Raw genomic sequence first — 13,309 nt, 5'->3', positions numbered from 1 at the left:
TTGTATTTCCTCAACATTAATAAATTCAGTAGCTCATTCAATTAACAAATCAAAATTAGCTGGAGGATTCTACACCAGATCCTTGAAGAAATCATTATCATTGAGTCCCTGAGAGAAAGCACTCACCAATATTTTTGTAGTGGCTGTAGGAACATCTATAGCCACTTGATTAAATCTTTTAATATAAGCTCTAATACTTTTCTTAGGTCCTTATAGAAAAAAGACTCCAAAGAGTTTTATGATACCTCCAGTTGCTAGAGAAATAATGAAGAAATACTTTGCGAAAATCTTTGAAACGCCTGATAGAATTATCCGACAACCTCTTGAACCATCTCTAAGCCGCACCTCCAAATATAGTAAGAAACATCCGACATTTAACACCGTCGATAAATTGTTGAAGTAGAGCTGCATTCTCAAATTTAAGAATATGATCCTCTGGATCTATTATTCCAGAGTATTCTCTAATATTTAAGTTCTGATAGTGTTTTAGCAGCGGATCATCTAACACTCTCTGAGAGAAAGGAGTGACAATTCTCTTAGGAGAACTATCAGTGACCACCATTTTTCCTTTACATCTTTCTCTTACCAGTGCTTCACCAGAGGACTCTTGAAGCATAACCCTTCATCCTCCTTATTTCAAAGGAGTATTAAAAAGTCTCGTGGATGTCGGGTAGGAGAAACAAGAGCAGGAGGTAAATAAGTATGATTATCTTCTTCCATACCTCTTTCTCTTTGATGATCAGTGACTGAAATCGCTGGATTTGCTACTACTGGCAACGTACCACCTGTATTAGCTTGCTATTGTTGTTGTAACACCTTCTGCACCCTCGCACTAATGAGCAACTCCAGATCTTCTTGAGTTAAGGTAATAGTGTTAAGTTTTCTAGCTTCCTCCATCACATAACTTCAGATTCAAGTAGAAGTTCCCACAGATGACGCTAAATTTGATCATGTCTAAAAGCTGTGGGATAAAGCACTGGCTAGGGTGGATGGTGACTCCGAAGAAGATGAATACTAGAAGATATGAAGGAACTCTGGTGGGAGATGATAAGAACTCTGATGGATCGGAAGATATGTAAATGAATGTCAATGAAGCCTCCGATACAGTAGATCTGAAGACGACGGCCTCGCCTGCGCACCACGAGATCAACCAACAAAGCGTCAGTGATCTAAGACCGAGGTGGGAATCCCTGGCTAGGCTATCCGACGCTCAAGTCAGTTCTCTCGTTGGAAGAAAGAAGAAGAACAATAAACTAAAGTGAAACTGTAGTGTAGTTAGGGTTTGAGTGATGATATTGCATGTACCTTTTCAGTGGAGATGATTCCCCTTTTTATACCACCTTATATAACCTCCGCGGTCATGAGGTGGACCCCGGTTTGTTAGAGTTTGTTAGGAGATGACGTAACCTGTGATAATAATTTAAGGAATCTTTTTTTTACCCCAAATGTACCTTCTAGTCGTTTAGCATACTTGCAGAAGTTTCCAAAAACCATTTCCAGCCAAATTGGCCAAGTTGTCATATAATCACATATTATTATTGATTGCTACACTTGGATACTGTTCTATTCCCCTGTATAATAATTTTTTACAAGCATAGAACTTTCCTAGCTCCCCTTGTACTCTACTAAAGTCCAAACTTGGATTGCAAACGATCCTTTACATTATTAATCCAAGTTGTCCGTCAGAAGTTAAATTTGGATTGGGAACGATGTTTAACATTCTTACTCTAAATTTAACCAATGTGTTCTTCACAAATTAAACCATATTACAGAAGCTAATTAAATATCTATTTCAAAGATCGGCTTCTAGGTCAAACCTGGCGAGGCACTAGGTCTTCTTGGGTATGGGATCATCCACCACTACCTAGACAAAGTCTTTCAAAGAAAATGGATATTTAATTTCTTACAGTAAACTAAGTTTAACTATAGAGACCTTAATAGAAGCACAATATCGAAACATGAAATCGAAAAACGATAACAAAATGATAACATAAAATCAATAGCCTCTTGTGTTTGGTATTTCAAGATTTATACAAAAAGATGAACTAGTTATGATGCGAAAACAAATAACTAGTTATACCTTTTTGTAGCTTATAAACCTCTTGATCTTCTGTCGTATTCCTCTTCTTATCTCAGACGTCGTGTGGGCGACGATCTACCAAGATGAGAACCACCCAAGCCTTCTTCTTCCTTTCAAGCTTTCAGCAACCAACCAATCTCCAAGAGAAGCTAGGAAACAATGCCTCCTTTCTTTCCTTCTTCTCCAAGCAAAAACATGGCCACCAATTAATCTCCAAGAGTAGATGTCGCCGGCCACAAAGAGAAGGGAAAGAAAAACAAGAGCCGACCACAAGAAATAAAAGAGGTGGAATAAAAGATGTGTTCTCTCATGGGGTAACCCCTCCCTCTTTTTTATAATCCTTGGTCATGGTAAAAAAGGAAAGTTTTAAACATAATTAAAACTTCATTATTTTCCTTGCCAATGACTAAGAAGGAAAGTTTAATTAAAACTTCCTTTTAAACCTTATCATGGTCGGCCACCTCTAACACCACAAATAAGGAAAGTTTTAAACATAAAATTAAAACTTCCTTATTTGTTTCTGGTAAGAAATTTTAATAAAAATTTATCTTTTAATTTCCTTCATGGTTGGTTATAAAAGAAAACTTTTAAAATTAAAATCTCTCTTTTAAAACATGTGGATGATTACAAAAAAGGAAAGTTTTATCCAAAAATTAAAATTTTTCTTTTAAACATTATAGATAACTACAAATAAGGAAAGATATCAAATCTTTCTTTTAATCCTTTGTAGAAATCTATAAAAGGAAAGATTTTTAAAATTTTAAAAACTCTTTTTTAAAAAAAATCATGGCTTCCACAAAAGGAAAGATTTTAAAAACTAAAACACCTTTTTTAATTAATTATGATCGGCCACCTAGCTTGGGCTCCAAGCTTGGCCGGCCAACTTAGCCCCATTCAATGGCTTGGGTGGCCCTAGCTTGAGCTCTAAGCTTGGCTTAGCCGGCCACATTGGGATGGGTAAGAAGTTGGGTTTTAGGTGGATATAAGACTTTATAAATAAGAGGCTACGACAGGGACCAAGAGAAGGAATTAGTTTTGGTCTCCCGATGAGCTTGAGCTTCCCGTGTTCACCCCGAACACCTAACTCAAGTTCATCAATAATAGCTCACACCACTAAAGAGTTATTATTGAACTACCACACCAATCCCATATTACAATATGGGCTCCTTCTTATCATGAGTGCGCTAATCTCCCAATGTTTAAGATATCGAATGTCTATTAATTAAATGAATTACTGACAACTCACTTAATTAATCTTGCTCCAAGAGTAGTACCACTCACTCTTATCGTCATGTCGGACTAAGTCCACCTGTAGGGTTTACATGACAATCCTTATGAGTTTCTCAAGGGGACATCATCAACCTAAATTACTAGAACACAGTTTCCTTCTATAATCAACAACACACCATATAAATAATATCATTTCTCAACTTATTAGGCCTATTGATTTAATAAACTAAATCTCATACATTGATAAATTAAAGAAACAAATACTAAGTATATGTGTTTGTTATTATATCGTGATTAAGAGTATGCACTTCTATAATAACATAGGTCATATTCTTTTATGTAGTCAGTATAAAAGAAACTATGTCAAATGGTCCTGCTCAATATACACATAGTGTACTAGTGTAATTATATAATCAAGATAAACTAATACCTAACTATACTACAATCATTCCAATGGTTTATTCTATTCCATCTTGGTTGTGATCTACTATTTATAATTTATAAGGAACTGATAACATGATCTTCAGTGTGACATCACACACCATGTTATCTACAATATAAATTAAATGAACAACTACATTTAGCATATAAATGTAAACATTTGACGAATGTGATTCTTATTTCATAATAAATGTTTATAAAAAGCTAGGATTTTAGTATACATTCTAACAATTATTCACATATTATTAATGTATCACATGTATTTAGTTAACTATTTAAGCCAATCCTATGTGAGTTCGGGATATCTTCTATTAAACTATTCTTAGCCAGATATGTATAAGAAACATTGTAAGGCTAAATACCTTTATATTCGGTTAATCCTTTATGCTTGGCCGATCCTTTACGCTCGGTAAATCATATACTAGAAGTTGCATAAGACTAAATGCCTTTATACTCGGCTGGTCCTTCACGCTCGGCCGGGATTTGCCTGCCGAGTGTGTATGAACACTCTTGCTCGATCGGCCTTCGCTCGGTTGATCATATGCTAGAAGCTGCATAATATTAAATCCCTTTATGCTCGGTCGGTCCTTCACTTACGACCGAGCTTTTCTTGTCGAGCGTGTACGAACACTCTAACTCGGTCGGCCTTCACTCGATCAATCATATGCTAGAAGCTGCATAAGACTAAATGCATTTATGCTCCACCGATCCTTCACGCTCGGTTGGGCTTTGCCTGCCAAGCGTGTACGAATATTCTCACTCAGTCGACCTTCGCTCGATCGATCATATGCTAGAAGCTGCATAAGACTAAATGCATTTATGCTCGGCCGGTCCTTTACGCTTGGCTGGTCTGTGCCTGCCAAGCGTGTTCGAACGTTTATGCTCGATCTGCCCTTTATGCTCGATCGGTCTTCGCCTGCCGAGCGTATCTGAGCAATCGCACTCGGTCAGTCCTTTACGCTCCGCCAGTCTTAGCCTGCCGAGCGTATATGAGCAATCGTGCTCTCTACCGGCTAATCATGTTTATCATACTTCCTTTATCCTTTTATCCTTCTTCAGAATATTACAAAGGATCCACTTATCATAACCCATATCAATATATATGCATGATATTACCAGAACGTAGTCTAGGATGATCATACCATAGTATAGGATATTGATCATCTGGCTAAACCTTTGTTTGTTATTTCATACTATGGTCTAGGATATTGAGTATCCTAATGGACCCTTATTGTTATTTAAGGCTATAGCTTATATTCATGAATTTGTCTTAAAGCATGGTTATATACTTAGGCTCATGCCTATGGGTCACTAATATTATAGGTAGTATAGTTGTATACTGGCATGAATGCATATATGTTAGTGAGATTATACTGACATATACTTGATGAAAATGACTCCCTAGCAGAAGGGTAGTGTATTCCACTCGGCTTTTCCCTTTGAATCAACTCCCAGGATTTCTTGATCCTGATCCCGTTGTTTATTATATCTGAGATGATTCTACAGAATTAGTCGAGATATTAATGTTAGGTGACTAGTAACTTGGGGGCGTGATTGTCTACTTTTTGCGTATATATTAGTAGAATTATATCATAATAAAGGGTACCGAGTATCCTAGTAGACCCCTACTGGTTACATAAGTCCATGCCTATACATTAGTAGAATTATACCATAGTGTAGGATTTTGAGGATCCTACTAGACCCTTGGTTAATATACCTTATCGACCATTGTCTCTCATTCGTGGTTGAGAGAGTCGTCAAAACCGTTGGTATATCTCGTTAATCATTGTCTCCCATTCATGGTTGAGAGAGTTGTCAACAACCGTTGGTATATCCTATCGACCATTGTCTCCCATTCATGATTGAGAGAGTCATCAGCGACCGTTAGTATATTCTGTCTCCCATGCGTGGGTTAGAGAGTCGTTAGTGACTATTGGTATATACCCTGTCGGCCCACGGGATCATCCATGGTAAAGTGTTCTCCCACAGACAGTGACTAGTTATTTACCCTATCCGCCCACCTAACCATCCGTGGTAGAACGTTCACCCACGGATAGTGACTAGTCATTTACCCTTACTACCCACGGGACCATCCGTGGTAGAGCATTCTCCTGTAGTCAGTATTTATTATATACTTGCTATATATCGGTCATATATTTGTTTGTGTAGGTTTGGATGTATTGTATGTACTCCCGATTGGTTATTGATTATACTTTTAGTTAGCTGGTGATTATGTTGGGACACCTACATTGGTTAGTAAGTATTTTACCTGAGATTGCATCTTTTGATCTCCTATTAATATATTATCTATATACTATTTTCTTCTATCCATTGAGTATTTTTTTATACTCACTACCCGCTATTTTTCTTTGATCCTCCAGGTCAGCAGATAAAGGATGTGTGTCGCTCAGAGGTCCTGGCTGTTAGTCCCACTCGAGTTCGAATTTCCGAGTTTAGATTTTTATATGAGTTGCTACTTTACTTTCCGCTGCTTATAGTTTGGGTTTCCTCTTTGTATCGAATGTTTATGTCATTGATTATGCTTTTGGTTAATTTAATATGTTCACATATGCATGCATACATACACGCATTATCATTATTGCTATTTATGACTTAGTGTTATTATATTTCATTGGTGTTTTATGTTGGCTTAAATTTGTTTGATATCGTATTTTCTATATTGTCATTAGGGGATTCTATCCGGTTTGGCAAATAAGTATACCCTCGGGGTGTGACAACAGCCGACCGCATGGATCTCCAGTCGGCAGACTTGCAACTTCCTTAACGGTTGGAGTCTTCGCCAATTGGACCTCCTGAGATCATACCAATGTCACCCTAAGTGGTATTATTGTAATTTTCTTCTTACCAAGTTGGGGGTTGTTCTTGCTGAGGACAGGTAGGGGCCTAGGTCCGGTCTCCCTGCTACTGAGGTGTCTGGGGCATCGATCGATGCCTTGGTAATCTCTTTAAGGTAGGTTGTTCGGTCTTTGATAGTGTTTGTGAGGGGGAGATGGCCAATGCCAGCAAAACCCTTGATTAGCCGCTCGGCATTGCTCAAGATTGTAATGGTAACAATCTTGAGTGTCGTGTGTCGTCAAGTGGTGATATGTACAGAATTTGGGTGAAGCCCATCTAAGAGGCCCAAAGCATTCCACCCACTCGACCCCCACATGCTGTACAATGTGAGGTCATTGCTCCTGATGGTAAGGCTGAGGACCTGCTCGGGGTCCTTTATGCGGAAGAGGTGGAGGCGACGCTCGACACTCAAGAGCTAGCGCCAGGGTGGGTGCAGTAGCCTCCTTCTTCCGGGCAGACTATGCTTCTTCCATATTAATATACTCTCTCACTTGGCTGATGAGTAGATGATCGAAGTTTCTGGGAGGTTTCTTGATCAGGGAGTGAAAGAAATCACTATTGGTAAGCCCTTGAGAAAAGACGCTTACCAGAATTTCTGGGATAGTCGAAGGGACATCCATGGCTACTTGATTGAACTTCTTGATGTAAGCCCTGAGCGTCTCTTTGAGCCCCTCCTTGAGCGAAAAGAGGCTTAAGGCGGTTTTCTGGCACCGACGGCTGCTAGTGAAATGATGAAGAAAAGCCCTGCGAAAATCCTTAAAATAACAGATGGATTCTGCATGCAGTGGTTTGAACCACCTTTGTGTCGAGCCAGAGAGTGTTGTGAGAAACACTGAGCACTTCACGTCGTTTGTGTATTGGTGAAAGAGGGCAGTGTTCTCGAACTTGAGGAGGTGATCCTCTAGATCAATGGCTCCAGCATACTCCCCGATCGCCAGGGACGGTAGTATTTTGGTAGTTTATTCTCTAGTACCTCCTGGGAGAAAGGCTTGCTAACCCATTTGGGGGATCTGCTAGTCATTAGGGCTTCCCCCTTGCTTGCATCTTAGGTGGGAGCATCTCCAGAAAATGATAATTGGGGTCTTTCCTCCCAGTCCATACCCTCGAATGGCATACGGAGTAGCACCTGTGATGTGCAATTGGTGAGTGTGGCACGAACAACAAATTGACTGGTGGTATATGGTGCGGCACGAGGCCAACCGCTGAAGGGATTGGTTGATTCCCACTCGAGCCCTCCGTTCAGCGTGAGGGTCTGTTGTTGATGCGACGGAGTTGTAAGGCAAAGTACCATTAGTTGATGCTTGTTGTTGTTGTTGCATTGGCTTCTACGCTTGGGCGTTTATTAGTATTTCCAACTCCTCTAGCGTCAAGGTATCAGTGGTGAGTCATCCAACTTCTTCCATCCATAGGTTTCAGATTCAGGCGAAGATTCCCACGAATGGTGTCAAATTTGATCCTGTCTGAAAGCTAAAAAGATGGCACGCTGGACAGATGATTCGGATGTTGATTGGAAGATGAACTTTTTTATCAGGGAAGAGACTGTGAACGAGAGCAAAAATCCTCTCTGCGCACACTCAAACGGGTAAACAGAATGTCAGTGCCAAAAACCAGGGAATGAGTCACTAATGAAGGTCCTTCGACGCTCAAGTCAGTATAGTGGCCGAGCGAAAAATGGAGAGACGAATAGTAAAAGCTCGCGCATAGATGAGACTTCTATAAAAGTGTACCTTGCCAATGGAAAAGACTCTCCTTTATATATCATTTCTCATAATCTCTGCAATCATGAGGTGACAGAGAATGTCGGGTGTCAAAAGCTATTGAATAAGGGAATATGTATAGCATGGGAGGCGTATAGTCACCGTCCAAAGAATTTTTCATTACCCGTGTACACCCTTTTCATAACTTATGTCATTAATAAGGTTGTTAAAGGAATATGTTGTCATAATGTGTCGATTAATGAGGTGGTTGAAGGAATATGTTCTATGACCGACCGGTCATATGCTAGGTTAATTGCTTCTAAAGACTGGGAAATAGAGCCCCGCAAGACTCGATCGATACTTTATGCCGATTAGCTTTTGTACTTGGAGCCTTGTTCTTGTAGTGATAACCTGAGCTCTGGAAGTCCGATTGGGTTCCTTTGGAGATTTGCCTTATATCTCTATTAAGGATACTGAGCCCTGTAAATCTGATCAACCTCATAATCGGCCGCCTATATGAAGGAGGACGGTGCATGAATAGTGAAGGCTTATAAGCTCGTCTGGCTATTGGATCGACCAGTGATATACTAAACCCTAAACCTTAAAATGGGAAGGTCAAGTCCCTAGGACCTGACTGAATATATTCTTGGTCGGCCTTGTGATCGACCGATCTTCTCTTAAACCCGAGCAGCTCAGAAATAATCGGATATACGCTAAATGTCTTGGCATAGGAGCGAAGCACTAAGTCCTTTGGTCCTGTCCGGCTCTAAGGTCGATCGTCCTTGCATTGACGACCTTAGCATTGGGTGAGAAGCACAGGTCCTGTCAAGAGTAATATGCTGGTTGTCATCCTTCCTTTACTTTGAATATTATATCATCTTGATGGACCATCACATTACATTAGAATCCGCTTATAACATCCCGTATTAAAATCAAATTCAGTTAATAAAATCAAATTCAGCTATTAACTTAGGGTCAAATTTCACTATCAGTCTACTATCAATCCGGGGCCCTTTTAACTTAGAATATAATTTCTGGCTCTGCCGGTGTGCGTCGGCAGCTACGTGGGCGAGTTATTAGCTCTCGAACTCTTAGCAATAAATTTCTGGGCATTGACCCTTTGGAGAAGGACCACGCCGAGCATGGCCTCAGATTTACCTTCACTAGCTGACTGCCCAATGGCATACTCCCCGAGTCAGCTGATCTGCCATGTTGCTCATTTTTGTCTTACAACGTGGTTGCGGTTCTGTTATAATAATTATTGTACTCCCCATGATTCATGAATTCTTGTAGAATTTTTTTTCTATATTAAATAACAAAATGGTCTTAAAATATTTATTCTTTGTCCTTTATCTTATTTATTTCTCCTTCAAATAATAAATTTTACTGACCCAACGAATTAGGTTGGTCAGATTAAACCTACAGGCGATCTAGTTGAGTTGGTCAATGTTCGTTCCAATTGGTTAGGGCAAGTTAGTCACGCTGGACAGGCCAGTAGAAGCAAGAAGATTGAACAAGGTAATCCAAGTGAACTTATGTGGGTGAAGTTATGTTCAACGTAACTTGTTCAAAAATATTTTAAAAAAAAATAAATAATAAATAATTTGCTTATTCATTCCTAGTGAATAAAGTTGAGTCTACACAGAATCTTTCTATATTTTCTAAAAAAAATATATAAGTACATTGAACTGAAGATGGTTACATGATCTAGTTGCCTTTGGCCAACATGTATGATTTGTTTTCATATTGATTTAAACCAGTAAAAAAAAATAGACAAAGATACAGAATTAATTAGTCAATTACAAGAGAATTACAGCATAAACTCTCATCTGAGGTTTTTCTTTCCCTTCAATTTATCCATTTACATGTAATAAATAAAATGAGCCTAAAGACCCTCCCTCAACCCTCATATCAACCCCCAAAAAGAGCCCCTCTACCACTCAAAAGAATTAATTACTGCTTTGTGTGCTAATTCAAAACTTAAGTTATGAAACTTCAATGACTTGAAATCATTTTCATCTTGCAGTTGTGAAAGACTCTGCCTTCAACCTCATGGCTCTTTTTTACCTTCTACATAAGTAGTTTTTCACACAAATTAAAATGACAGAATATAATTATGAAAATATATTGACAGAAACTCACCATTAGCAGGAGAAGGATCAACATGTACAAAAAAGCTGGCAGATACAATCAGATAGCAAAGAATCAACATTAAACCTTTGAAATAGTTAGAAGTTCCCTCCTGCAGCAAAAACATAAGCTTAAGCTTAGGATGTCTATACAAATCACTTTCAAAAATTAAGCGACATCCTCGTAAACAAAATAATAGCCTTAACAAAGAAGTTTGGGGGGTTGTGATAGATATTCACAGTTGTGAAGATTAGCAACAAACTATTTTTCGACAATATAATTCATGAGAAAGAAAAGAACCATTAGAATTAGAATCATGGACTAGTGTAGTGTTCACTCATATCGTGTCCAAAAACTTAGCAGTAGATGTGGTGTCTTGATACCTGAAGCATGAAGGCAACAACCAATACAGTTATAAACAAAGTTGCTGTCTCAAAAAGTTGAAAGTTCAAGTCCATGGGTTGTCCCATGATCCATCCCACCACCACACAAAAAGGAATCTGCATGACAAATGAAGCACCGAATCGAAACATTAAAATGGATGATGAATTCGTAAAAAGTACTATTGTTTCGTGTATCGATTGACGGGCAGAAAGAATAGTACTACGAGCCAAGAACATATGCAAGTAAGTGTGAATTTGGCCTACCCCAAACATAGAAATTTGAGTAGAGGACCCAATAGCAACTCCAAGAGAAATGTCCTGAAAATGAAATACTATATGAATATAGTGATTTAATTTAACTAGGAAAATAGACTTTGAAGGAATAGAGAAGAGTCATCATACAAGTTTGTCTTTCATGGCAAACATAATAGCACTTGCATGCTCGGCAGCATTGCCAACAATAGGGAGCAAAATGACACTGATGAAAGAAATAGGAATGTTCCACGCAATTGAAGCACCCTGTGAAGTGAAAGTGAAATCCATTTATGGTGGATGCAACATACAATGAAGGATCTTGTATAGACTAAATGAACTTCGATGATTAAACGATCTTCCAGGATTTTAGAACACCAAGCAAAACTAACTCTCATCTAAAGTCCTTGGAGGAAAACAAAAAGGGTATTAAAGGACGAATAGATACCTCAATTGCATCCACCAAGTAGTCAGATAGCACTGAGATCCAAATTGTCAAAATTGCAAGCCATATGATGGCTTCCCATTTCGATATCTCAGGAGCTTCGCCTTCTTCATCTTCTAGGATCCCCCCATTTTCACATCCTTCCTTCAGAAAACATGAATCAAAGAACATTGTTCATCACTTTCAAATCTAGTTTTATGAAATATTTCTATCTGAACATGATAAGAAGCCTAAAGTCTCTCGTTCGCATATAATTCCACACCGATAGCTTATACTTTGGGGAGATTTAATGAGCAACAATGATTGGAATGCATTTACAAATCTACAAGTAAACTAACCTCGTTTATGGGATCGTAGGAATCATTACTGCTTTTTAACTGGAAAGCGATGTAACAAGCATAAGCCACAAGCATTATGCAGCTGCTAAATCTCGAAAGTGCAATTTCTGACTTGCCGTAATGTACTTCGGTATGTGTATAATGAAGAACAGCAGGGAACAATAAACCCATTACTGCCATTAGAAGCAGCCCAGAGTTCACTATAGCATTTGCCTGCCATAAACAAGACAACAAGAACTTTGATCTTCACTGGATAAAAAAAAAACTTTCAAGGCCAATCGTGCCACATAACAATGCACCTTATCGAAAACTTGATCCTTGTTCATGAAAACAATCCCTCCGCAGAAGAAGGCACACCCGAGAACAAGCAACATGTTCGACAAAATAGATCCTAATAGTGATTGTTGCACTACTCGTATCATCCCACTTTGTAGTGCATGGACTGATATTATCAACTCGGTTGCATTTCCAAAAGTAGCATTCAAGAGGCCCCCGGCTACATTTGGAGTTCAAAGTATCAAATTAGACATTCAACCTTTAAAACAATTGGTTCTTTAAATTTATCTATTTCTATTATTTACTTAAAGATAAGATAAAATTGTTCACCTGTTGCTCCTGTGAAAAATACTAACTGCCTGCAATGAAGAACAAAAGTAATCGTATCGGATATATTATAATTGAAAATGTAGAATCAAGAATCGAACACTAAGTTTTCTTACTCGGTCGTGAAACCTAAACGCTCGGCTAAGGGAATAATGCCCAACAAGCTGAAAAGGAACACCAAGCCCTACACATGATGCCCAACAACAGAACCACACGAAAAATCAGAAATTGCTCCTGATGAAAATATTGGCTAAAAGAAAACTATGTAGATGAATTGACTAACTTTATCATGGGTAGTATAGCTGATCAAGACCGCTAGAGGTCCAAAAGGCACCAATATGTTTATCTTGGCTGTGAATAATATTATTTTCAAGCTCCTCCAGAAGTTAGTTTTCATGATACAATCTGTTCGTTCGATAGCAGAAATAGAATCATGTTGAATTCCATTCAGACCGATAGACTTTATCGGCACATCCATAGGACCGGCAAGGCTTTCATCCTCAAAATCATGTTCTAATTTACCATCCGGAGGAACCATCTTTATGGCCAATACACACAAAAAAAAAAGTGTAATCAACAACAAGAAGTATTTTTTCTCGATAAAAACACAAAATATTCAGGATAACTCACTTCAAAAGAGGTAGGAACTATAGCAAGCTGAGTATTTTTTTCGATTTGGTGCATCTGCAGAGAAATATTGGTTAAAAAATATACAGTTATCAACTGAGTTTTACAAAATATTAAGAATAAGACACTAAAAATATAGAGACATGATAAGCAGTAGACCAAGCACTTTAAATTTAGAGAGTAAAATATATTTTATACTAAAAAAAAATCTCATAATATATTTTATC

The 13,309-nt window shown here is 38.4% G+C and overlaps 1 protein-coding gene across 1 annotated transcript in view; it reads right to left on the bottom strand.

Moving 5' to 3' along the window:
- Nucleotides 1–12,993, bottom strand: part of LOC122055151 (vacuolar cation/proton exchanger 3-like) — a 40,984-nt gene extending 27,991 nt beyond the window's left edge. The window contains exons 1-10 of the mRNA XM_042616534.1: nucleotides 12,739–12,993; nucleotides 12,572–12,639; nucleotides 12,459–12,487; nucleotides 12,152–12,348; nucleotides 11,853–12,065; nucleotides 11,518–11,658; nucleotides 11,220–11,336; nucleotides 11,082–11,135; nucleotides 10,818–10,934; nucleotides 10,447–10,546 (exon numbers count right to left, since the gene is read on the bottom strand). Coding sequence (XP_042472468.1) covers nucleotides 10,447–10,546; nucleotides 10,818–10,934; nucleotides 11,082–11,135; nucleotides 11,220–11,336; nucleotides 11,518–11,658; nucleotides 11,853–12,065; nucleotides 12,152–12,348; nucleotides 12,459–12,487; nucleotides 12,572–12,639; nucleotides 12,739–12,993 — 1,291 coding nt within the window. The remainder of the gene's footprint in view (nucleotides 1–10,446; nucleotides 10,547–10,817; nucleotides 10,935–11,081; nucleotides 11,136–11,219; nucleotides 11,337–11,517; nucleotides 11,659–11,852; nucleotides 12,066–12,151; nucleotides 12,349–12,458; nucleotides 12,488–12,571; nucleotides 12,640–12,738) is intronic.
- Nucleotides 12,994–13,309: the final 316 nt, after the last annotated feature.

This window comes from Zingiber officinale, chromosome 3B (genome assembly GCF_018446385.1).
Source record: "Zingiber officinale cultivar Zhangliang chromosome 3B, Zo_v1.1, whole genome shotgun sequence".
In the NCBI taxonomy this organism is placed as follows: domain Eukaryota; kingdom Viridiplantae; phylum Streptophyta; class Magnoliopsida; order Zingiberales; family Zingiberaceae; genus Zingiber; species Zingiber officinale.
Note: the sequence above shows the minus strand (reverse complement) of the source record. Positions and strands in the feature narration are given on the sequence as shown.